Source organism: Hyperolius riggenbachi, chromosome 8 (assembly GCF_040937935.1).
Source record: "Hyperolius riggenbachi isolate aHypRig1 chromosome 8, aHypRig1.pri, whole genome shotgun sequence".
NCBI lineage: Eukaryota > Metazoa > Chordata > Amphibia > Anura > Hyperoliidae > Hyperolius > Hyperolius riggenbachi.
The window spans coordinates 65,158,521-65,185,617 of NC_090653.1; the positions used below are offsets into that span (position 1 = coordinate 65,158,521).

The 27,097-nt window shown below is 45.2% G+C and overlaps 1 protein-coding gene across 10 annotated transcripts in view; it reads right to left on the reverse strand.

Moving 5' to 3' along the window:
* Positions 1-1,223: 1,223 nt before the first annotated feature.
* Positions 1,224-27,097, reverse strand: part of RYR1 (ryanodine receptor 1) — a 375,187-nt gene continuing 349,313 nt past the window's right edge. For 9 of the 10 annotated variants that reach the window (XM_068250552.1, XM_068250553.1, XM_068250548.1 and 6 more), the window contains 8 exons: positions 22,568-22,628; positions 15,904-16,050; positions 13,314-13,448; positions 11,002-11,158; positions 8,631-8,695; positions 6,526-6,626; positions 6,377-6,428; positions 1,224-2,812 (listed from right to left, as the gene is read on the reverse strand). In XM_068250552.1, coding sequence (XP_068106653.1) covers positions 2,717-2,812; positions 6,377-6,428; positions 6,526-6,626; positions 8,631-8,695; positions 11,002-11,158; positions 13,314-13,448; positions 15,904-16,050; positions 22,568-22,628 — 814 coding nt within the window. In that variant the 3' untranslated portion in view covers positions 1,224-2,716. The remainder of the gene's footprint in view (positions 2,813-6,376; positions 6,429-6,525; positions 6,627-8,630; positions 8,696-11,001; positions 11,159-13,313; positions 13,449-15,903; positions 16,051-22,567; positions 22,629-27,097) is intronic. The other variant, XM_068250554.1, reaches the window with a different exon arrangement.

The window sequence follows — 27,097 nt, forward strand, 5'->3', positions numbered from 1 at the left end:
CCGTTTTGCAGTTTAATAACTTCTGCAGTTTGGCTTATGTAGGTTAGCTATTGATAAATAACGTTACTGTGCGCAATAACGTCTGCTGTTTGGCATATGAACGGCACTGTTGATAAATAACGTTACTGTGTGCCGTTTTTCTTCTTTTTTCCCTGTGCGCCATTATTATGTAGTACTAACGATAAATAGCGACAAGCGTATCTTTTTAATGCGGCGCCATTTTTATGCATAGGCGCTGTGCGCCATTATTCACTGATCCGATTGACTTTACCTCCAGGTACAGGCAGGTCTTAAACTGATTAGTAAATTATGTGCTAACACGCCTCCTAATTTCCATGAGAATAGCTATTTTCAGTAAAATTAATGCAACTTACTTCATAATTTACATCATGACGTAAAACATGACTAAAACCTACCAGAATTGCTAAATGTCTTTACCTCATGAAGTAAATTACTGTACATGAGGTCATTTGTTTGATAACCCTACCAGAATTGAGGCCATTGTATTTTGGGGGGTTAGGCCATCAAGAAGGGGGTTTGTGCAGGTGGGGGGAAGTTTAAGGGTTATGTGTCAGGAGAGAGGGTTCTGTGTGAAAGAAGGGTTAGCTTTCGATATAGTAAAATATCAGTAACATTACTGATGGTTTACTATAAAAAAAAATTAAATCTTAAATAGTAGAATATCTGTAAATGTACTGATATTCTATTATCAACATTTTTCCTGCACCCGTATGTCACGTACCCCTCCCATCTTTGGTCCTCAACTATCTGCAGCTGGTATGTGGTTCTTTTGACATACACAAGATTTTCCTTACTCTAGATTTCGTAGAGATATTAATAAACATGCACATTTGATTTAAATTGGTAAAGTTCAAAGCAACTTCCTGTTGATTTTGATTGGCCCAAGCCACACCTACTTTGAATGAGATGCAGTTCTGGGTCACATGCAATCTCTTCCCCTATTCACCTGCACAGAGCAGCCTAATGCTTTGAGTTATGCTGGGAATACACGACTCAATCGATAATTTCCGCATTGTCCAATCTCTCCCGCCCGATCGATTCTAGATAGAAGTGAATGGAAAAAAAGATACGAAAAATGAGCGGAAGATAAGAGAATTGACTGCGGAATCGAGCGGTGAAGTGATCGAGCAGCAAAATCGAGCCGTGTATGCTCAGCATTAGAGCCTCATGTAAAAACAAAGTAACATACCGTGAGTCTTACAGCGCCTTCAATAAATATTTTATTACAGACAAATAGGACAAAAATGCTGCACAAATAATAATTCAGCTCCCCCCACACAAGTCTCATTCCCTGTAAATATATTTTGCCTCTGCATTAAAACCACGAGACAGATCATCTTCAAGAGAATACAGGAGATAAGTGGCGCAATACCCTGTTCAGTGGGGAGGGGCATAATGTCCTAACACTGCCCCTGCGCTCATCATCCACAACATTCATACATCAATGGGATCATCTAGTAACACAGATACAAGAAGCAGTGGTGCGCTATAGAGTCCATGGGTACCATTCACAGACACAAACGTCTGAAAGCTAAATTCTGATTGGCTGTGATACACTGCAGGTCTTGCACCAGGTTACTAGGCCCACACTTGTGCTTATGAACAAGGCAGCAGTAGCAGCACAGAATACATTTCACCCCATTTAGAGACACTGCAATAAGTCTCCCTTGCAGGTACAAATAAGGCACTTCCACCATTGGGACACACAAATCACATTCCCATTGACAGTAATGACAATTGACAACTTGATCTAGAGGCAGCCTTTGTGCTTATATGTAGAATGAATGACAGCTGGAACATCCATTGGCACTGCAGCTCAGTTCTGTGATAGCATCACAGAGAAGCTGAGGGCACTCGCAGTGGCTCAGAATCTTAATAAATAGAAAATAACTTAAATACTATGAATCTTTCCCGATCCGGGCTAACAGGTAACTTTCTATGGTATGAAGACACTGAATGCCAAGCATAGCACGCTCTGTTGAAAATGAAGGTGCTGGTTTGGTATCTACTTAGGCAGCAGTCCGAATGTTAGTGTTGTGTGCAGATAAGTATGATTGTGCTAGCAGTAAATATGTAATACACATAGCAAAAGCCATGGTGTAGTGGTAATGCTTCTGCCTTGTAACCAAATATGTAATACACAACACTTTTCCACCTATTATTGCTGTAAGTTTGGGAAAGGAAAGTTTACACAAATTGCGGGGATTGCATGGACCAGACAAAACTCAATAGCATTAGGACCAAACGTGACAATACTACACAACCAAACAAAGATAAAGGCCATGTGCTTTGCAGTAGTGAGAGCACACTCTTGCCACTAAAGTCTCTGTTGGCAGTGAAAGCATTGACCTAGTGATTTTGGTGGCAATGACAGGACAAGGAGGTGCAGCAAACTTCTGTAGAGCGAAGGGCATCAAGGCTGCATTTCCAGCCGCTGCTGAAAAGGTCTTCTCTAAAGTCTCTCAATGTTCTGCCAGAGCCACAAGGTGTAATAGTCTGCAGATAGCATCGCGCTAAAGATTTGATGGTCTTCAAGAACGTCTGGACTATGACGATGTAACAATCTCCAGATAATGTTCTTCGCAATTACGAATTAGAATCGGTAGAGACAAAAGTTGACAAGGAGTTTTGTTATCTCGTCTCTCATAACTTCGAGGATCTGACAGACCCAAGAAACAAAACTGTAACTTATCCGTTATCCAAGCTGATCCTCATAGGTCTTCCGGAAGCAGTCTCCAGCTGGGAAGAAGTCCCAACATCTCTCCTGGTACATCTTCCAGACGTATGACTCCTGCAAGAGACACAGGCCAGGCTATTACTGTACTTACAGTAGACCTTGTTAAAAAATTTTTTTGCTAAGACTCAATTTAAAAAACTTATCAAGAAAATAACCCATGAAGAGGTCTACAGGCTCCACCACAACCAAGACTGGAGCTGCATCTCCCTCCTAGTTATATATGTTCCAAGTATGTACATTCCTTGCATCAGGTATGTATGATCGATGTATACCACTGCCCAGACTGTACACATTTCATACACGCCCCTCCTCCCGTCACATATTCTGGCTACACACACCAGATTTTAATACCATTTTCTTAAAGGTATTGATTTTAAAACTATCTCAAAATAAACTATAATTTTCTTTTGAGTGTTTGTTATCAATTTAATCTAACAACATCTAATCTTACATCTTCCCCATATGATCTTATCTTACTTTTTTTGATATGATCATCATTCCTAAATTGTGGCCAACATACAAGCGTATCCATCTCTAGACCTAACATTAACTTTAATTACCCACTAACTAGTTCCCTGACTCCTATAACCCTAACCAAGCACTGAGGCCTCTTTTCCATGGACAGTTGATAGGCAGTGAAATGCCTCTCAAAGTTTCACAACTGCTCACTGCTACCTGGTAACTGCTCACTGCTGCCTGGTAACTGCTCGCTGAGCACACAGTTCAGCTATCCGTGGAAAAGAGGCCTTAAACACACCCAGGGCCCATTCACACTTGGTGACTAAAAATCTCCATTCACACTTGGCGATTTTTTCGCAATCGCGATTAGCGCTTCTATAGCACTAAACGCGATCGCTGGAAAATCACCTGAAAATAGTGCAGGCTACAAGTTTGCGTTTGGCGATTTGCGTTAATCGCTGGCGAAGTCAGAACGGGCCCATAGAGTATTATTGCACTAGCGCTTTAAAAAGCGCTAGCTCTTGAGCATTTGGCCGAAATCCTCAATCGCCGGCAAAACGCTCAAGTGTGAATGGGCCTTAACACTGTTCCTGACCTTTTCCCCAGTCCTTAGTTTGGGTAAGCTGATGAGCTGTGGAAAAGGGCTGGTCAATTGGATGCTTAACTTTGGCAATGGTGTTCAGTTGTGTTACAGCCAAAATATTATGCAGGGTTATCAATAGTAGGGGGCTAAATTTTGGTACCAGCAATTAGTTATTTTAAAACATCAGAAGGTGATTACTAGTTAGGGTTAGTAGGAGCGGAGCAGTGCTTTTCAGCGCTGCTAGATTTGGGCGCAGCCAGCGCCGCCATAGACTATAATGTGAATCAGTCTATAGCGGCGCTCAGTGAGCAACGGCGGCTGTCAGAAGACTGAGCTGAAGTTCGTTAAAAAACACAATAATTCGGCCTCCAGCAATCGCTGGAAGCCGAATTATTTTATTCCCCCACTATCCATGGCGGCCTGGAGGGGGAATAGTAATTAATACGGCCCGGACTTGTGCAGAAGCAGGATCAGCCATATACAGGCTGTATCCTGCGCCCAAGTCTACTGGAGCCGATCTCAAATGTACTCTAGTAGGGGTTCGTTTTAGATGTTAGGGTAGTAAGATTCAGAATATGCACTGGGAAGGCTAAGGAATGAAGGGGTTTATGTTGGGGGAAGGTTAAAATTAGATGACGGGAAGGAGTAAGCAACTGGTATAGCTTAAAAGGAAAAAAATATGGCAAAACCACAAACATTCACAGGTGAGGTAATTAGTGTCTCAGCAGAGCTGATTAACTACCTCTGTGGATTTCCACAAAACAGGCACTGTTGGTGGGCCTTGAGGACAGGGTTGGGGAACTCTGATCTAAAGGATTAGTGTAGAGAGAGCGATATGAAAGTTGCCATATTTTTTTCCTTTTAACTACTTTACCCCCACGCGTACGGATTTCTCCGCCCCTTTTTTCCCTCCTAAAAAACCAGGGACGGAGAAATCCGTACCTTCCGCGCTACCGCCGCTGTCTGCGCTCCCGCCGCTCGTGCGCGCGCACCCGCCGCTCGTGCACGCCGCCGCCCGCTCGCTCGGAGATCAATGAACAGGAAAATCCATTCCCGTTCGTTGATCTAAGCCCCCGCAATGATCTGCTGCTTCTTTCAGAAACAGCGAGATCATTGTGAGTCTCCCAGCCTCCTACTGCTTCCTGTAAGCGTCCTTCCGGACGCTTACAGGTCGCATGTAAACAAACTACACCCTAAAAGCATTTTACATATACAAACATTACATTTACACAATAAATTAACTCATTACCTCCCACACTCCCCAATTTTTTTTTTTTTTTTTGTAATTAAAAAAAAAAAAAAATACAATAAAAAAAAAACATAAATAGTTACCTTAGGGACTGAACTTTTTAAATATTTATGTCAAGAGGGTATAACACTGTTACTTTATAAACTGCGGGCTTGTAATTAGGGATGGATGCAAAACTGAAAAAAATGCACCTTTATTTCCAAATAAAATATTGTCGCCAAACATTGTGATAGGGACATAATTTAAATGGTTTTATAACCGGGACAAATGGGTTAATACATTTCATGGGTTTTAATTACAGTAGCATGCTTTATTTAAAAACTATAATGGCCGAAAACTGAAAAATAATAATTTTTTCCCACATTTTTTCCTATTTCCCCATTAAAACACATTTAGAATAAAATAATTCTTGGCATAATGTCCCACCTAAAGAAAGCCTAATTGGTGGCGAAAAAAAACAAGATATAGTTCATTTCATTGGGATAAGTAATAATAAAGTTATAGACGAATGAATGGAAGGAGCGCTGAAAGGTGAAAATTGCTCTGGTGGTCAGGGGGTAAAACCCCTCAGTGGTGAAGTGGTTAAGCTATACCAGTTGTCTGGCTATCCTGCTGATCCTCTGCCTCTAATACTTTTAGCCATAGACCCTGAACAAGCATGCAGCAGATCAGGTATTTCTGACATTGGGCTCGATTCACAAAGCGGTGATAACTCAGTTATCACGCCTAAAAGACTTTAGGCGTGATAAGCCGTGCAAATTGAGTTAGCACCGCTTTTGCTCTTTATCGCGCGCAAAGTCCCGCGCGCAAAGTTTTGCGCGCGCAATCGCGTAATTCTGCGCGCAGCGCCCATAGGCTTTAATGGGCACATCGCGCGAACTGCACTGTGCGCCGGGCGATTGCGCGCGCAAAACTTTGCGCGCGGAACTTCGCGCGAGTTTCATTTTATCACGCCTAAACTCAATACAGGCGTTTTCACAGGCGTGCAAACACTTTGCACCGCTTTGTGAATCAGGCCCATTGTCAGATCTGACAAGATTAGCTGCATGCTTGTTTCTGGTGTGATTCAGACACTACTGTAGCCAAATAGATCAGCAGGACTGCCAGGCAACTGGTATTGTTTTAAAGGAAATAAATATGGCAGCCTCCATAGTCTTCTCACTCCAGTTGTCCTTTAAAACAAAAAACCCACATCCCTTCTGGCCCTTTCAGGACATAATAATTATGTTCTCCATCTATCCAGTTAATTTCCCCTCCTACCTCATATTATTATGCTATACTGGGAAGCCAACCTATAGAAGCAGATGGGATAGACGGATGCACCTACCTGCCCAGTATGTTCCGTCTCATCCTTGTTAATAAGGTACATTAGGAAGAACCTGGAAGAAGCACACAGATAGGTCAGAATACCCACAACACTTCCATCTCTCACCCATAGATGGTGCTCTCTATTCCTCCCAATCCCCCCAAGCTTACATGTAATTGGCCAAGTTATGCTCTTCCATCGTGTGAGTCTCAAAGCCATGCGGCGTCGTGTCAAAGTAGTCACTGCCGATGCCGCAGATGAAGCATTTGGTCTGCAGGACAAAACAATGGAGAGAATGAGAAGGTGGAATATTTCCGGAGTACAATAAGTAACAAAGGCCCACGAGAGGAAAGACAATAATATAAAGTGAAAATAGGCACAAGAAGACTAAAAACAGGAGAAAGGGCATCTCAACCCTGGAGACATTTACAGCGGACCAGAACTTCCTCTCTGCTCTAAAAGATACGCAACAGCATAATAACCTTCATACACAAATATTTCCTTGTTACAGCTGATACAAATCCTGCAATAAACTGCAGTGTGTCTACTTCCTGCTTTCATGGAAGCAGACTTATCATTAACATCCTGTGTTTACCATGTAGCTCTCTGCCATGGCAGAGGAGATTCCTGACCTGACACTGTTGAGGGATCAAATTACAACTTGTGCTTAGTCACAGATGAGGGGGAATTAGACTAAACTCCCTAAATACCTACAGGGAGCATTTCTCTATGTTTTCCTTCTGTCCCGTGCAAGAGTTCAGGTCCAATTTAAGGTTGGCTTCACAGTGGTCAGTTGCATAATGCTTGCGTTATAATGAGAGTGACCTGCAATGGTGACTGGACATAGACTTTAATATAAAGCCTGAATGCAGGGAGTTAGAATAACACGATCCGTTAACCACTTGCCGACCGCGCACTCATACCGCGCATCGGCAAAGTGGCAGCTGCAGGACCAGCGACGGAGATCTGCGTCGCCGGCTGCAGGCTAATTAATCAGGAAGCAGCCGCTCGCGCGAGTGGCTGTTTCCTGTCATTTCACGGCGGGGGGCTCCGTGAATAGCCTGCGGGCCGCCGATCGCGGCTCGCAGGCTAAATGTAAACACAAGCGGAAATAATCCGCTTTGTTTACATTTTTACAACGCTGCTACAGTAGCAGCGTTGTAGTAGATCAGCGATCCCCGGCCAATCAGCGGCCGGGGATCGCTGTCACATGACAGGCAGGAGCCTGTTAGAGGCTGCACAGGACAGATCCGTTCCTGTGCAGCCTCCGATCTCTCGAAGGGAGGGAGGAGAGGGGGAGGGGGAATCCTGCGGTGGAGGGGGCTTTGAGGTGCCCCCCGCCTGCCACACGCAGGCAGGAGCGATCAGACCCCCCCCAGCACATCATCCCCCTAGTGGGGAAAAAAGGGGGGCGGTCTGGTCGCTCTGCCTGTCATTTGATCTGTGCTGTTGAGCCCACCCAGCACAGATCTGAAAAAACAGCGCTGGTCCTTAAGGGGGGGTAAAGGCTAGGTCCTCAAGTGGTTAAAGCGCAGTACGGTGAACAGCCCCATGTAATTGTAGGCCTTGCATAAGTCTAAACTGTAACAGAATAGTTAATAATAAATATTGTTTATCCAAGTAGATTTTTATTGTTTTCAATCATTTTTATTGAATTTTCTAAGAGAAAACAAAGGAAACAGTACAATAGGTCATACACAGAACTTGTACAATCAATGCATCTCAATCTTTGTGATTAGGATGATCCGTAGTAGGCAGTACACAGAGTCTAAAGGGAGAGGACAGGGTTTTAAGAGGTTGAGGGGTATTAGGAGTTACTTGTTGATAGTTAATAGTAGAAGGAGATGTCTTCCACCCATTGGGCTTTCTACTTGAATAGCATATATGGCCTAACCTAACCAGTGAAGCTGGGGGTTGCTTATTTGTATTTATTATAGTTCAAGGTAGGTGGGGAATTGGTTTTGGTTTACTAAAGTATCATTCGGGTATTTAGGATTACCTTGGGAAGGGTTTGTTCTTATATGTGAGACTGGCCTATCATGGACCAAACTCGCTACCAGAGTTTCCAGAAGGCAGCTAGCTAGAAAGGTGCATGGGGGGGGGGGGAGAGTAACGGTTTAGAAAAGATTTGCACAAGTAAAAAAAAGTAGCAACAATTGTACACATATGGAAAGGGAAGGATATGAACTGATTGGGTGATGAGGATGAAACAAAGATATAAGAATACAAAAAGAATTAGCCACACAAGAAGGGACAGAGACACACAACAGATTACCTCCATATCTTCCTTCACTTGCTCCTGTTGGTCTCTCAGCTCTCCAAAAGCATCAATGATCAAACCTGTAGGAAGAGATTATGGATGGATTACAACACATATTTCTCAGTGTTTCATTGATTTTGGTTGAAGAGTCTATAGGTTGTTTTTTAAGTACTGTACTTTTCTTCACTAATCAGCATTTCTTCTTTGCTCTAAAGGTGCATACATACGCACTACGGCCGCCAACGACAGGTCCGTCAGACCCTCCCGCTGGGCGGACTTTTAGCTGACAGTAATGCGTGTGTACGCGCTGTCGGCGGACTGATAAGGCTGAGCGGATCGTTCAGAAACAGCCTTATCAGTCCGCCGACATCGCATACACACGCACTGCTGTCGGCTGAACACCCGCCCAGCGGGAGGGTCTGACGGACCTGTCGTTGCCGCATGTAGTGCGTGTGTGCGCACCTTTAGGGCCTGTTTCCACTTCACACGATGTGATCACTGCACCACACAGAAACTGCAGTCAGTGTTAGTTAATGGAACTGTTTCCATTGACGCGAATTTTCGGTCCCGATGCGGTGTGGCTACATTTATGGATAACATTCTGCAGTCCACATCCGAGTCCTAATAGGGATTGTATTGAGCCACATCGCTGTGCGACAGGAAATGCCTGCGAGTGAGTGCGGTGCGATGATCACAGCGCACTGCGGCAATGCGGCCAGTGGAAACAGGCCCTTACAGCTTTATACCTACTACCGACGATCCCAGTGACATGAGCAAGGACACGTGCAGCCAGGGCGCACAGGCGCAGTGGCCCGCAACATTATAGTCCCAAAACCAGAAGTGAACCGCGGCAAGGGACCGGAGGATCAGGACGTATATGGGAGGGGGAGGAGTAGGAGGAGAGAGGAGGGGGGGGGGGGGGGGGGAGTACAAGCCCCAGGTAAGTTAAACTTGTTTTGGTTTTGGTTTTTTTCGCTTAGAGTTCTCCTTAGAGATTGGTTTTCGGCAGAGGAGAGGGGGTGGAGTGGAGGATGGTGATAACGGATAGGGAGAGGTTAATGTAAGGCACTGGAGCGAACACGGTAAATCCAGCGCTGGAGACTTGGGCGCAGCAGCGCAGGAGACTTGGGCGCAGCCGGCGCCACCATAGGCCGTAATACGAACTACGGCTATCGCAGGCACAGGGAGTAACTTCAGCGCCGTCACAAGACAGAGCTGAAGTTGCTTTTCATTCCCCCACTATCCATGTCGGCCTGGAGGGGGAATAGTAATTAACACGGCCCAGACTTGTGCAGCAGCAGGATCAGCCATATACTGGATGTGTCCTGCGCCCAAGTCTCCGGCGCCGTTCTCTCTCGTACGCCACTGGAGTGGCTAGGTTAGTGTTAGGCAAAGGGGATGGGAGGTTGGTGTTAAGCAGAGAAGAGGGGAGGAGAGGTTGTTATAAGCCACAGGGGAGGTTGGTGTTAGGCAGAGGTGAGGGGGTGGAGGTTAGTGTTAGGCAGAGGAGAGAGGGTGGAGGTTGGTGTTAGGCCGAGGAGAGGGGGTGGAGGTTGGTGTGAGGCAGAGGAGAGGGGGTGGAGGTTGGTGTTAGGCAGAGGAGAGGGGGTGGAGGTTGGTGTTAGGCAGAGGAGAGGGGGTGGAGGTTGGTGTTAGGCAGAGGAGAGGGGGTGGAGGTTGGTGTTAGGCAGAGGAGAGAGGGTGGAGGTTGGTGTGAGGCAGAGGAGAGGGGGTGGAGGTTGGTGTGAGGCAGAGGAGAGGGGGTGGAGGTTGGTGTGAGGCAGAGGAGAGGGGGTGGAGGTTGGTGTGAGGCAGAGGAGAGGGGGTGGAGGTTGGTGTGAGGCAGAGGAGAGGGGGTGGAGGTTGGTGTGAGGCAGAGGAGAGGGGGTGGAGGTTGGTGTTAGGCAAAGGAGAGGGGGTGGAAGTTGGTGTTAGGCAAAGGAGAGGGGGTGGAAGTTGGCGTTAGGCTATGTCTCCACCCCCAGCCATGTGTGACATCACAACACATGCCAAGTGCTATACGCAGCATCCACGTTGGGCGCTCATGGCAAACAGCACCAGGAGCAGCTGGACCAGATGAAATTTGATTGCAGGGGCACATTAACATTGGAGGGGGGTTCAGCGGCCAGGCGGCGGAGGGGGCAACACAAGGCCGATCCCCGAGGCAATTCAAGCTGAAATTGATCTGGAATCGGCCTTGGGTGTTTCAGCTGCACAGAAATCTCTCTGATCCGATTCAGAGAGAGAGAGCTGTCTCTTGGTTGATCTGCCCATACATGGTTAGATGTATGGACACCTTTAGTCTCTAATCTATATAAAATTCCAAACCACGTTGACTGGTGCTGTGTTTAGTGTGGGCTGAGGGGGAGGGGCATGGCTAACTTACCTTGGATGATGGCCAACAAGATGACAATAACAAAGAAGAAGAATGTGATGTCAAAGACAACTCGATAGAGTTCATATTCATCCCCGGCGGGGTCCTCAATCTCATCTCCAATTCCACCGCCGGCTCGCACACCAACATACATATGGAAGAGGTAACACTGTGGGGTAACAAAAGCACAAACCATATAAAAATAATGGAGAGATCAGAACTATCCTAAAATCAAAGTACTGTGATCTGTACTCCACTGAGCCACTGAAGAATCGAAAGGGAATTGTGGGAACACCTGTGTGCATATTCATTCTGTCCAAGCGAATATTTACTGAGAACTCGATCAGAATGAACGATTACCCCGCTGCAAGATCAGCCACAGATCTGCCCAGGGGTTTCAGGCCTGTCTGCGGAAAGCTCTGCAATTAACTGAATTATGGATCTAGGGGCAGGACTACTGTATAGGGCTACAGAGGAGCAGCCCAAGCAACTGCAGGCAGGCCAGAGCTGTGCGGGGGCCCATCAACTAACCTACCCTCTCTTCTGATAAAGGGCTCCATCCTTCAGATCAGGAGGTTTTGTGGATACACTTGTCATGTGAAGATTATGATGTCCACACTTGTTTTATGACCCTTGCAAGATGTGTCCCAAAACTGTGAGGCTCACAAGAGGGGTAGGCAAGGGAAAGGTTGTGAGAATTGCGGGAGCCCATCAAAATGTTGCTGGCCGACCCCATGATTTTTAGTTACGCCCCTGTTTGTAAGTAAGTAGGTTTGACAGGGCGGGATTTACCATAAGGCACTGTAGGCACGTGCCTACAGGCGCCTAATGATGGAAAGGCATCTCACTCCCCTCCCCGAACACCTCCCTTTCCTTTCTCTATGCAGAGTCCTAATGAGAGTGTAAATGAGAGGTTGCTCACTTCTTGGCATTCCACTGACGAGATCTCCCTTCAGGCAGGGGTACCACTAGCTACTTAATACTGAGGTTCCTCTAGCTACCTAATACTTAAGGGCATCTCTAGCTACTTAATATTGAGGGTACTTCTGGCTACCTAATACTAAGGGGCACATGTAGCTACCTATGATGGGCAAAGGAAGTAAGGGAGAAGTGACAGCTGGGACAGCCAGCACACTTGCAGGCCTAGTGCACACCAAAAACCGCTAGCAGATCCGCAAAATGCTAGCAGATTTTGAAACGCTTTTTCTTCTTTTTCTGTAGCGTTTCAGCTAGCATTTTGCGGTTTTGTGTAGCGGTTTTAGTATAGTAGATTTCATGTATTGTTACAGTAAAGCTGTTACTGAACAGCTACTGTAACAAAAAACGCCTGGCAAACCGCTCTGAAGTGCCGTTTTTCAGAGCGGTTTGCGGTTTTCCTATACTTAACATTGAGGCAGAAACGCATCCGCAATCCAAAATCTGCAGCAGCTCGGGAGTATGCGTTTCTGCAAAACGCCTCCCGCTCTGGTGTGCACCAGCCCATTGAAATACATTACCCAAGCGGATCGCAAACCGCAGCAGAACCGCTCTGGTGTGCACTAGGCCGCAGTGCAGTTCAGCAGGGGTTTTTAGGTTCATGGAGGGTGAAGTCTAAGGTGCCAGGACATCTGTGCCCACTGGTGTAACAATAGGGCCTGCAGCTACATACCTTCCGTGCGCTCCAGCGTGGACGCCTCTCCCTCTAGTGTCTGATGCGACTTCCTGTTTAAACAGGACATCGCTTCCAGAGGCTAGAGAGGAACGTCCACGCTGGAGCGCACGGAAGGTATGTATTTGCCGCTGCTCCGCCGCCTGCACAGTGTACACACAAACGTACTGATGCTGGAGGGGAGCGCAGAGGTGAGGGAGGGGTGGACCGTCCCCCCTCCCCGCCGAAATGCAGCATGGCTTTTCCCTCATGCTGCGACCCCTCCAGCCCCCCAAAACGGCCCCGAGCGGGTCCCAGGGGAGGGGGGCCCGCTCAGTTTTTCTGCAGGGGGGCCCGGTGGAACCTAGTTATGCCCCTGTCTGTGCCTATAGGCTCCAGTGAGGTAAATCCGGGCTTGAGGTCTGAAAAAAATGACTTTACATAATATTTGTCTTTATGGGGTAATACATTTTGTGGTAAATTAGATATGCTGCCAAAACAATTTGAAAGCCCTGGGAACAGGAAGTAGTAGTACGATATGGAAATGGCAACGGCCATCATGTAAATGCAAGAGAGCTGTGTTTACTTTTAGTCATTCTACAGTTATTTAATCATCTATGCTGCCTACGTTGCCACTGATAGAGATGGCATGTTTTTTTTCCTCTTTACAAGCTGCTGTGAAGGAGAGCGTACGTACCGTCATCATGTCATCACACTTCATGTCTGGCTCATCCTCATCCTCACTCTTATTGTAAAATTTGCGGAAAAAGTTAAAGGCGACCACTGTATACAGATACACAATCACAGCCAGCAGGCCAACCGTCATCACCAACTGCAAGAGACGGCCGGGAGAGAGGGGTTAGGGGTGTGTAAAATCAGATGCTATATAGACAGGTCCACACATTAGTAAATACAGCATCATTACTAGGGCTTTTCAAAGAGATGCAAACCATTCGAGTTGGAGGATTATGCAAATGTTGTATGTAAATGTTTATCAGTTTGAAAATGTACCAATGAAAGCTCAGTACGGTGAAATTCGATTGGTCCATTTTCAAGCTGGATATCCATTTGACAAAAATCTGCATTTACTCACATTTATTAGCATTCACCATTCTTAGGGCCTGTTCAGACTATGCGCGTTCCTAGCCGTTTTCAGGGATTGCGTACGGGTACCAAATACGCATAGAAACGGCTCCTAATGCTTTTTAATGGGCTAGTTCACATGTATGCGTATGAGACGCATACGTTTCTTATCCGCATTGCTGCACGCAGTTCTGTGTGTCACGCATAGAAACGGACGCAATGAAAGTCTATGGACGCGTATCAAAAACGCGTACTATTGCGTTTTCAGTGTACGTTTTCCTCTGCGGTTCCCATAATACTTTTTTTTTCCCTGGGTCACGTGTTTGTGCAAAACGCAATAGAAAACGCATTAGAACGCAAGAAAAACGCATGTGTTTTTCAACTTGCGTTTCTTTGAATTTATACGCGTTCTACAAACGCTGACAGTCTGAACAGGCCCTTACTTATGCTTATGACAGTAAGTTCTCAGACAGAAAGAGAGTGTATTTAAAGAGACACTGAAGTGAAAAAAAATGATATGATTTGTATGTGTAGTACAGCTAAGAAATAAAATATTAGGAGCAAAGACATAAGTCTAATACTGTTTCCAGTATAGGAAGAGTTAAGCAACTCCAGTTGTTATCTATGCAAAAAAAGCCATTGAGCTCCACAACTTTCAAAGTCACAGAAAGCTCTGTCTTCCGAAGCTTGTTATCTCAACTATCAATAGTAATTTTTTTTCTTCTTCACAGGACAGGTACATGGTTTACTGGGCTGCTCTGTAAAATCATTAAGAATGCTGAGTAATGTGTAAACAGCAAATATTGGAGAATGATGCAATGTTATAAAAAACACTATATAACTGAAAATAAAAATATGAGAATATTTTCTTTGCTTCTAGAATATATTCTAGTAATTATCCGTACTACACAATTAATTCATTATATCATAATTGTTTTTTCGCTCCAGTGTCTGTAACAGGTAACTTTATTGAAAATAACAATAAATAAAATTGTTTTTTTTATTTTTTATTTTTTTTTACAAAAGTCATTTATAAATTATGTATTCAGCGTCCATTGTAGAATCTTACTTCACCCTGATTCACTTTATTAAGTTTATGGGTGATGCCGGCATTTTTACTGCTGGCAAGCTGAATCACTGGGGGTGTTCCCTTCATCTGTGTGTAATGAGCAGGAACATCCTCCCAGAGGTGTACATTTAAAATGGCCACGGGCAAATTTGGATGCAGGGTGAAGCCGAAAGACAGCTCATAAGCTAAAACTCGGGGCCATGTTAAATACTATTCCCCTCCTAGTTGTTGCAGCTTGAGGGGCACATGTAATCTGTGCACCAGCTATTGCCGGCGGCCCAAATTACCTGTTTTATTTTCCTAACCTGAGCATTACGGCCTATGGCGGCGTCCAAACCATTGCCTTGAAATTAGCTGATTCGTCCCAGAGTGCTCTGGGGCAGAAGGCTGCACAGACATCATAGCATAGGTGAACATCCCCGGAAAGGCAGAGTTACATACCAATATACTGCAATATACAGCTGTAAGAAGCGCTTCTGTTGCTGAAACCAGGAAAATGAAAGTAAAAATGGGTATCCTGAATCATTTTTTGCGTTCCACTATGTGTCATTACGAGTCCCCCAACCCTGACATCAAGGCCCACCATGCATATATGTTTTGCAGGAAACCATTAGATTTCCCATGTGAGGTCATTAATGCCTCGATAGTGGTGGTTCCACAATACATGCACTGATGTTGGCCAATGAGGACAGGTTCGGAGAACACTGCTCTAGAAGCCAGAGCTGGGACAAGGTCCTCCTGCACCCAAGGCTGAGACACCAAAGTGCGCGTTCCATCCCTCCCACCCCAGCCCGTCACACACTGATTGCTCTTGGACCCCCAGGGCCCCAACACCTTAATCTCTAGTAATCTGGCTTGCAGTCACTGCCATGTATCCCCTTTTCTTATTTCTCTCTGCTTCTAACACAATAGGGGAAATTATAGCTGAGTGAGCTGTGCGCCCCTCCTACACTGCGCCCTGAGGCTGGAGCCTCCCTCGCCTCTGCCTTGCTAGAAGCCTTTGTCAGAACATTGAGAAAATTCCCCATATTTCAAGGATGGAACAGAACTGAAGAACTAAAAAAAAAAAAGTAACAAACATTGCCAGTGCATTATAGATAACATGACCATTAGGGTGCGGATGAAGTCTTCTTACCTGTTTGCCATTGTGTGTGACGGAGGACAGAATGGTGCGCAGCGTCTTCACACCCATCGCAATGTCCAGCAAGTGGGCAGCATAGAAGAAGTTATTGTAGTGGCCAAGGGCAGACATAACTAAGTACCAAACCAGGTACAAGAAGGACTGGCGGGAGGAGAAAGGAACATGTGAATGCCACACACTGATACACATCCATATCATCAGGTTATACTACATGGCGATCAGCATTGTAAATCTCAGCCTGACAGACAAGGTCATTAGGTGAGGACAACAAATTGGAATCAATCTGATGAAAAACTGATCACTGCCCTGCCCATTTTTAAACAGTTCTGTCTGCTGCAAAATCGTTTCGCCTGTCCAAAAAATGAACTGCAAGTTAACCAGCCAGAAATGTGGCAACTTGTGTATGACTTCCTTCAAGGACACTTAAAGTAAAAGGGATATGGAGACTGACCTTTATTTCCTTTTAACCAATGCAAATTGCCTGGGTGTCCTGCTGATCCTCTGCCGGAAATACTTTTAGCCACAGACCCTGAACAAGCATGCAGATCAGGTGCTCTGACAGATCTGATTAGATTAGCTGCATGCTTGTTTCAGGCATGTGATTCAGATGCTACTGCAGCTAAAGAGATCAGCAGGATGCCAGGCAACTGGTATTGTTGAAAAGGAAATAAAGATGGCAGACTCCATATCCTTCTCCATTCAGGTGTCTTTGAAAGCACAAATGGCCCGAGGCAAAGCGACCTCAAGTAAGCACAGAGCTCTGTGTCCCGTCCTTTCCTCTTCTCATTCCCTATGATCCCTGTAATCACTTCTCAGAAAATCTGATTTAAAGCCAAATTCAAATTTTCAGATCACCCTCCTCTTCCCACCCCCCTCCCCTTTGACTTTCCTTCACTATTTCAGCCCGCTGGTATTTTTCACCTTATGCAACAGAGCAATTTTCACCTCCCATTCATTCGCCAATAACTTTATCACTACTTATCACAATGTATTGATCTATATCTTGTTTTTTCCACCACCAATTTGGGTGGTACATTTTGCTAAGAATTATTTTTTTCTAAATGCATTTTCACAGGAATATTAAGAAAAAAATCATTATTTCTCAGTTTATTTGCCCATTAGTCACAGTTATTACACCATTTAAATTGTGTCCAATATTTTATTTGGAAATAAAGGTGCATTTTTTCAGTGTTGCATCCATCACTATTTACAAGCTTATAATTAAAAAAAAAATGTTCATAATTGACCCTCTTCACATGCATATTAAAAAAAGTTCAGACCCTTAGGTAACTATTTATGTTTTGTTTGTTTTTTAATTGTAATTTTTTTTTTTCATTGAAAATTTTATTTAGGTAATTTTTGGTGTGGGACATAAACAGTTAATTTTAAATGTAATAATTTCTGTTTATTTCGTGTAAAATGTATGTAGCTGTAGTTTTACTATTTGGCCACAAGATGGCCACAGTCAAAAACAATGTTTATCCTGGAAGCGAACGCTCTCGCTTCCAGGAAGCGTAGAGAGGACAGGAAACTTTTTTTTTTTAATTACAAAGACGGTGGTTTGTGATAAGAAGTCGTCGCTCTTTTTACAGGGACTTAGATCAATGAATGACTTAGATCAATGAATGGTAACCATGTTCCATTCATTGATCTCCGGGCTAATGGGGAGCAACATGTGATCGTGCACAGCAGCGCTAGAGCAGCCGCCTGGACGTGACAATCACTTCCAGGTGGCATAAATGGTTAAAGGACATCCGAGGTGAAAATAAACTCATGAGATAAACCATAGTATATATATTTTCTTCCTCCTCAAAATGACTTATTAAGACATCCGACAGTTTTATTTTAATTTTAAATCTACTTTTTAAGTTGTTACGGTTTCACTGTCTGCTTAATGACACATTCATTGAAGTATGCCAGAGCTAAAATCTATGAACTATTGACCATTTTTATCCCTTTCCTGCTCTCAGAAGTCATTTACTGCCAGGAGAAAATTGTATGGCTGTAATTTCTCATCAGTGAGCATTATGCCATAGTCCGACCCAGTCCAGACCAGGACAGAAACTGTCACTTTCATACCTAATGTTTAACTGTTTCAGGCAAAGAAAGAAAAAAAGGAATGCAGCATAGTTATTTGTGTGCTTGGCACAGTACATACACATGTCTATCTCATTATGCTACATGTCACCTTGGTTGTCCTTTAAGAGAAGGAAATGAGAGGGTGATAGGAGGGAACATTGCAGCAAGCCTGCCTCTTCATGTCTAAAAATCTGACTATAGCAAAAAGTTAAATTTTTCATGGAGTGGTTACTGGGGCCAGGGAGAGGAACAGACGAAGCATAGAGGTATGCGGATCTAGAATGAACATAACTGTGCTTATCTAAGGCAGCTTTTACTCGGGTCGTGTCCTTTAAGGTGACATCAAACACAAAACAAATATTAAGCACCTTATTTTCAGTAATTTTATCAATTAATTAAATTTGTGTAATATATTCGACAGCACACCATTTTGCATCAGACCGTCCCATATGCAGGTACCAGAATAATGTGCGAGGATGTGAAAGGGAAAATGTAAGAGAAAGCTTCTCCTGAACTTCCTGTGCCAGCTGAGAAATTTTGGAATGTCTAGCACCCTTCTGACTCGCTTCTACTTTGCATCCTCTGTGGCGCCATCATTGTGGGCGCCTCTGCTAAAAAACAAACACAAGCTCCAGAGAGTCATCAAAGCTGCTGAGAAGATCATTGGGTCCCCCCCCAATTCCATCTCTTGACCTCCTGTACTCCTCCAGGCTGCAATTCAGGGTGGTCAGGATCACAAACTATCCCTCCCACCCCAGCAACTGTTACCTCAACCTACTCCCAACGGGACGCCGCTTCAGGGCCATCTCCACCAGGACCTCCAGGCACAGGAACTCTTTCTTCTCCCAAGTTGTCCTCGCTCTCAACTCAGAAACACACACACAAACTAGCAAACACCATGTGAAAGGTACTAGCAACCACACTGTGTAATGTTAACTACTCAAAGACCTTGATAGTTTAAATCTATGCTCTGTTTTGATGGCTATCTGGCTGCCAGGGCATAGATTTCAACTCACCGCCGCTGTGCGCATCCGCCGTTTTCATCGATCCCACCCATCTCGCAGCTGAATCCTGCGCTGCCTGTCTCTATGACGGTAGAGCCCTGTGAGTGAGTCAGGAGCTGATTTCATTGGCTCCTGGCCCTGTCTATCAATGTAAGCAACTCCCATTGGCTTACATTGAAAGACAGGGTCAGGAGCCAATGAAGCGGCTCCTGACCGGCTCACGGGAACTCTGCAGAGTGGGTGGCTCAGGTTCCCGACGTGTGGTGATTTCCAGAGACCGCTGGGACTTAAGTGGTTAAATGCCATATGTAACATGTATAAATACCCCCCCCCCCCCCCCTTTCCTGTGTGTTATGTGTACCCATGTATGCCTTCCAAAAATAATTCCTTGTACTTGGTGAATACAAATCTATTCTGATTCTGAACTTGTCTCTGGAACAAATTTTCTTTCCCCTCTCTTTGCCCAGTGATTGGACATCTGCTCAGGCATTATACACTCACCTAAAGGATTATTAGGAACACTGTACTTATACGGTGTTTGACCTCCTTTCACCCTCAGAACTGCCTTAATTTTATGTGGCATTGATTCAACAAGGTGCTGAAAGCATTTGTTAGAAATGTTGGCCCATATTGATAGGATAACATCTTGCAGTTGATGGAGATTTGTGGGATGCACATCCAGGGCACAAAGCTCCCGTTCCATCACATCCCAAAGATGCTCTATTGGGTTGAGATCTGGTGACTGTGGGGGCCATTTTAGTACAGTGAACTCATTGTCATGTTCAAGAAACCAATTTGAAATTATTTGAGCTTTGTGACATGGTGCATTATCCTGCTGGAAGCAGCCATAAGAGGATGGGTACATGGTGGTCATGAAGGGATGGACATGGTCAGAAACAATGCTCCGGTAGCCCATGGCACTATTGGCACTAAGGGGCCTAAAGTGTGCCAAGAAAACATCCCCCACACCATTACACCACCACCACCAACAAGGCATAATGGATCCATGTTTTCATTCTGTTTACGCCAAATTCTGATTCTATCTAGACTCATCAGACCAGGCAACATTTTTCCAGTCCTCAACTGTCCAATTTTGGTGAGCTTGTGCAAATTGTAGCCTCTTTTTCCTATTTGTATTTGAGATGAGTGGTACCCGGTGGGGTCTTCTGCTGTTGTAGCCCATCTGTTTCTTCCCTGATGTTTTTCCCTTTTCACACCATTCTTTGTAAACCCTAAAAATGGTTGTACGTGACAATCCCAGTAACTGAGCAGATTGTGAAATACTCAGACCGGCCCGTCTGTCACCAACAACCATGCCACGCTCAAAATTGCTTAAAGAGAACCTGAAAAAAAAAAAGGTCCCCTGGGGGGTATCACCAATGAGGCTTTCCACTCCCCTGTAGCTGCAAGCAGTCCAGCGCTGGCTCCCCAGCAATCCTTCATCGACAAGCCTGACAAGTGCTGATTTATTTACCTTTCCTGGCTCCAGCGGGGGCGCTGTTGCGGCTCTCCACGCGGAGATAGGCGAAAATAGCCGATCTCTGTCGGGTCCGCTATACTGCGCAGGCGCAAGAGACTTGCGCCTGCGCAGTAGAGTGGACCCGACAGAGATCGGCTATTTCTGCCTATCTCCGAGCGGAGAGCTGATACTGCGCCGGCAAGGTAAATATTTACATCCCCGCTGTTCGGGGAGCTTTAAAGAGAGTCTGAAGTGAGAATAAATCTCGCTTCAGACCTCATAGATAGCAGGGGCATGTGTGCCCCTGCTAAAACGCCGCTATCCCGCGGCTTAACGGGGGTCCCTTCACCCCCAAATCCCCTCGGTGCAGCGGGGGAGCGCTTCCTGGTTGGGGCAGGGCTAACCGCCGCAGCCCTGCCCCACGCACGTCTGTCAGCGCGTATCTCCGCCTCTCCCCCCCGCTCTCTGTCTTCCTTCACTGAGAGGGGCGGGGGAGAGGCGGCGATGCGCGTCTGATAGACGGCGCTGAGAGGCAGGGCTGCAGCCGTTAGCCCTGCCTCCAGGAAGAGATTTTTACGACCAAATTTGCGACCAACTTTTGCGGGGTGGGTTTGGGGGTGAAGGGACCCCCGTTAAGCCGCGGGATAGCGGCGTTTTAGCAGGGGCACACATGCCCCTGCTAACTATGAGCTCTGAAGCGAGATTTATTCTCGCTTCAGAGTCTCTTTAATGCCGCCGCCGTGGGACCGAGGAGGACGGGGAAAGCCTCAATAGGATCCGGAGGCTTTTCCCACCCCAGGTGAGTACCCCCCAGGGGAGGGTTTTCTCATTACAAGTTTTCTTTAACCTCTTGAGGACCGCAGTGCTAAACCCCCTAGTGACCAGGGCATTTTTAGTAAAATAGGCCACTGCAGCTTTAAGGCTAAGCTGCAGGGCCGCACAACATAGCACACAAGTGATCTGCCCTTTTCACCCCACCAACAGAGCTCTGTGAAGCTCGCAGCAATGATCGTTCCATGACGCGATTGCGCTTTTGTAAAAATCAAATCGCGGTAGTGGAAATTACCTACCGCGATTCCTATGTTACTTAGCAAACCCTAGCGATTTGTGATTCTGCGATTCAGCAATCGCTCTAGTGGAAAAGGGCCCCTAATCATCTTTCTTTCCCATTCTGACATTCAGTTTGGAGTTCAGGAGATTGTCTTGACCAGGACCACACCCCTAAATGCATTGCAGCAACTGCCATGTGATTGGTTGATTAGATAATTGCATTAATGAGAAATTGAACAGGTGTTCCTAATAATCCTTTAGGTGAGTGTAGTTCATGCACAACTCTCCCATGTGTACTCTGCTGGCTACAGGGAATGATTAGACTCTGGTGATGTCACAGCTGTTACAAACATGCACAATGTTAAGAGGGATCAATCTCTCCACAATAATTATTCATCTACAGCAGGGGTCTCAAACTCAATTTACCTGGGGGCCGCAGGAGGCAAAGTCAGTATGAGGCTGGGCCGCATAAGGAATTTCACAATCGCGGCGCATGGCCGCCTCTGCCCGCCCCTCTCACTCTTCCTTCACAGAGAGGGGCGGGGAGAGGCGGCGATTGACGTCAGGAGGGGCAGAGCTGAAAGCTCTGCCCCTTCCAGGAAATGCCGGAGGATTACCCCCCGGGGGATTCGGGGGCTCTGCAGCCCTCGATTAGCGGCGGGGATGCGGCGGATTACTTGGGAGCACTGAAGCGAACTATAAGAAAGCTTTTGCCGGCGAGGGACACAAAATATTGTATCGAGGGCCGCAAATGGCCCGAGGGCCGTGAGTTTGAGACCCCTGATCTACAGTGTCTGGCTAAACGAACACAAGTTTTCATGTCTGCCTTCAGTATTATTTGGAAACTCACATTAATCTGATCCACCAATCACCATATGCCTCACACTAACCTTACCCTACACTAACCTATCCATCATGCTATGCCTTATATCATTAACCTAACCCACACTAGCAGCTAAAACTCCTTTACAAAGCTTTTATAACCCAAACACTCAGCTGCTGGGCTGGGTCTGCTGAGAACAGTGGTGCACCAAAATCAGTCCACTTCTGCCACAACACTACTTACATTGTTAGTGAAGACCACTCCGAACTTCCAGATCTGGTACTTTATGTCGATTGAAGTGAACCTACAGAAAGGAAGGACAGAAGGGGTATGTAATGAGATAATGATGGAAATGGGTACCTACAAAGAACAGGAACAAGACAAGTGCAGTCAGAGAGGAAGGGAATAATACTCCATAAAAGAGGATTACTTCTTTCTATGTCAAATTTCTATTGATTTTGAACAATAAAAGCAAGGTAGGCTCGATAACAGGAACAGGCGCCTGGCGTCCAAATGAACTAATTCACAACTCGGGCTGTCTGTAGAAATGTGGGATTCATTTCTGATATCCCTCTATAGCAAAATGCAGTATCAATTACTTTTTCTGACGTCAGACAGATCTGTCAGGTTTTGGACTTGTCCATCTCCTCGTGGGTGATTCTCAGTTATTTCTTTATTTACAAAAAGCACTATTGGTCAGTTCAACTGCCAAAATAGTATGCCGATGAGTAGGGTGGCTGGCATGTTTGTAAAACACCTTTTCCAGGGAGTGTTTTTTTGTAAAGACAAAAATTACTGATACACAAGAGAAAGAAGGTAGTAGGAAGAGTAAGGGTTAATAGTTAGTGAAAAAATAAATGACTCCTGCTGTTTAGATTAACATGACATTCTGCATGAGATGCTGTTACCAACGGACTTCTGGGGCACTTTACTGTCTGCCGTGGAGGAGCAATTAAAATAATTTTAACCACGTGAGAACCGCAGTGTTAAACCCTCCTAAAGACCAGGCCATTTTTTGCTAAATTGGTCACTGCAGCTGTAAGGCCTCTTTCACATTATACAACGAATAGGCTGTGGCGTGTCGTCGGGATGTTGCGGTGAGACGCTGAATAGCGGCGGTAGTAATTAATTAACCCGACAGGAAAATGCAGATTCCCGAAGAAAAAATGCTCCCGGGTGTGTCGTACCACAACGCATCGAAACGCAGTGTCGGGTGTGAAAAGTAAAATGAAAGTCTACGGACTCTCATTTTACCTTGGTCAACGCAAAGTTTCGACTTTGAAACGCTGAAAAAGGGCTCTGGTGTGAAAGAGTCCTAATGTCTCGCTGCAGGGCTGCACAACTCAGCACGCAAGTTATACCCCCCCCCCCCCCCCTTCTCCCCATTATCAGAGCTTTCTGTCGAGGGGGTTCTGATCGCTCCCCCAGTGTTTATTTATTTATAAATATTTATGTTATTTTTTTTTTTTTTTTTGTAACTCTGGTTTTTATTAAAGAATTATATTAATACATGAAGACCGTATGAGTCAAATGCAAAATATGAAAAAGGTCATGACAAATAAGAACATGAATGGGTAAACAAGATCTTCTGCCAGTCTTCATGTGGCTTATACAGTAATCTACCTTGCTGTAACAGTGTCGTTTAATAGAGTAACATCTAATAAAGGGTAGAGAGAGCTATATAGTGGGGGGGAAGGCTAAGGGAAGGGGAGGAGAGGGGGGGGGTAGGGAGTAGAGGTAGGGGAAGGTAACTATACCTACTACATAAAGTCAATCAGAAATCTTATAACCTATGACATTATGTGAATCACGATTGCCCAGTATCCCACATCGCAGAATCTAGATTTCCATTTCAGGGGTTAGAGCAGGATGGAGAAAGTCAGAAGGGCCTAAAAAAAAAAAAAAAAAAAAAAAAGACCGTGCGGAGGCTAGGGAGGTATGTGGCCTGAAGGGTTGAAGGTCCAAGGGTCCCATATTTTGTGAAATCGATCTTCAGAGTCTCTCAGGGAGGCTGTCATTTGTTCCATTGTTTTGTACCAGGTAACTTTAGATTTTACCTCCAAGATTGTGGGTGGGGCTATCTGTTTCCATGCAGCTGCTATGGAGAGTCTGACAGCAGTCAGTATATGGTTAATTAAGCGCATTGAGTGTGTGGGAACAGCAGGCAGGGTTTTGCCTAATAACATATTGAGGGGGTCGAGTGGAACCGGGACCCCAGTAACCGATTTAATCAGTGACTGCGTGTCTTTCCATAGTTTGTTAATTAGGGGGCAGAACCAGAAGATGTGTGCAAGGGTACCCTTTTCCCCACAGCCCCTCCAGCATAGATCCGAAGCTCCATTGTATATTCTGGAAAGTCTGTCTGGGGTTAAATACCAATGATAGAGGATCTTATAAATGTTTTCTTTTATTTGTACACACATAGAGCTGTGTTTAGCATTTTCCCATATGTCAATCCAATCTTCTAGGGAGATAGCGGTGGAAAGACTGGACTCCCATTTGGTCATGTAAGGATGGGAAGGGGTGAGGGAGTTTGATTTGGTTTGTAAGAGGGAATAAATTTGGGTGATCAATCCTTTTTGGTATCCTCTACGTTCACATATACGTTCAAATTGTGTATAGGGAGGGATTTTGGGGGTCCCACTAATGATTTTATGTATGAAGTGTTGGACCTGGTAGTATTCCAGGAATAATTGGGGGGTGAAAGGAATTTTTCCTTCCAATGTAGGTCTGTCCCAAATTTTGCCTGTCCGTGGATCCAACCAGTCTTTAAGATTGAAGTAGCCCAGGTTAAACCAGCGGGTCATGAAATCTTTGGAGGTTCCAGGTTGAAAAGACGAGTTCCCAAGTATTGGTAATAGTGGTGAGAGGGTGGATTGAAGGTGAGCAGTAGGTGCTGCGGTCCTCCATATGCGGATGGTAAAGGAGATAGTGGGTAAAATATTAGTCAGAGAGGGTTTTGGTTGGGGTGGTGCCCAAATAAGGGAAGCCAAAGAGATTGGGAGGATATTTGTGGCTTCTATTAGGCCCCACTTAGTGTAGACTCTAGGAGTAGTCCACTCGGTCAGCTGTCTGAGGTGGGCAGCTTGATAATATAATTTGAGATGGGGAACTCCAAGGCCTCCCAATTCTCGTGGAGAGAGGAGAATCGTCTTATGTACCCTTGGGCGTTTATGGTTCCATATAAATTTGGAAAATTCAGATTGCAACCTAGACAGCTGAGCCGAGGGGACCTGTATTGGAAGGGTTTCGAATAGATATAGGAGACGTGGGAGAATATTCATTTTTAGAGAATATATTCTCCCTATCCAGGATATTTTATAGGCAGTCCATTTATGGAGGTCTTGAAGGATAGTTTGTATCAGTGAAGGGTAGTTTTGTTTATATAAGGAGGAGTATGTAGGTGTGAGGTAGATCCCTAGATATTTTAGGGCGTGAGTTTTCCATCTATAAGGGTAGTGGGCTTTTAGGGAGGCCATGAGGATTGGGGGTATTTTGATGGGCAGTGCTTCTGTTTTGTCTTCATTCAGTTTAAAGCCTGAGAGGGATTCGTATTCTTGTATAGTAGAGTGTAGTGCCGGTAGAGAGATGAGGGGTTGTGTGAGTGTAAGTAGGACGTCGTCAGCAAATAGAGATATCTTATGTTCATGCCTTCCTTGACGGACACCGTGTATATTCGGGTTTAGTCTAATTGCTGATGCTAAGGGTTCAATGCTGATGGCAAATAATAAGGGGGAGAGGGGGCACCCTTGTCGGGTGCCATTTCGTATCAGTAGGGGTCGCGTGGGTGCAAGGGGGAGTTTAATTAAAGTGGATGGGGTTGAATATAAGAATTTAAGCAGGGAAAGGAAGGGTCCCTTGAAACCTTGATGCTCTAGTACCCGGAATAAATAAGGCCAAGAAAGTCTATCGAAGGCCTTCTCTGCATCCAAACTTAGGAGCAGAGAAGGCCTGCCACTTTGACTCATAAGCGAAATAAGGTTTATGGCTTTCCTGGTGTTGTCTCCGGCTTGTCGTCCTAGAATAAAGACTTGGTCATTATTGATCAATGTGGTTAAGATGGGGTTTAGGCGGTTGGCCATAGCCTTTGTTATGATTTTCAGGTCTGAATTGAGGAGGGAGATAGGTCGGTAGCTTTGGGGTAATTGGGGATCCTTCCCTTCCTTAGGAATCACTGTTAATAAGGAGGCTAACATGGTAGGGGGCGGTTGTTCGCCCTGGAGTATCTTATTTGCTATTTTGACTAGTTGTGGGACTAGTACGGACTTGAAAGTTTTATAATAGGAATAGGGAAGGCCATCCGGACCAGGGCTCTTGGAGGAGGGGAGAGATTTTAGTATTTCTATGATTTCGTTTTCCGAAATGGGGGCATTAAGCTGTGCAATTTGGGTCTCTGAGAGGGTTGGAAGATTTAGTTGGGAGAGGAATGTGTCTAGTCTTTGGGAAAAGAGGGGATTATTGGATAGGTCTGGTAAGTTATATAACTGAGAGTAATAGTCTACAAAAATGTGGGCGATTTTTTGTGGGTCATAGTGGGTTGTGCCCTCAACGTCTTTCATGGAATAAACCATTTGTTGGGATGATTTGGGGTTTAACTTTCGAGCTAATATAGTGTGTGGTTTGTTCCCCCTCTCAAAGAAAAGTTGCCTGGACCATTTTAAGCTTTTTTCAAGTTGGAGAATTTGTAGTGCCCGAATTTCTTGTTTTAAATTCTGCATTGTGATGTAGTGTTCCTGTGTGGGGGCCATTTTGTAAGATGATTGTGCCTTAGTC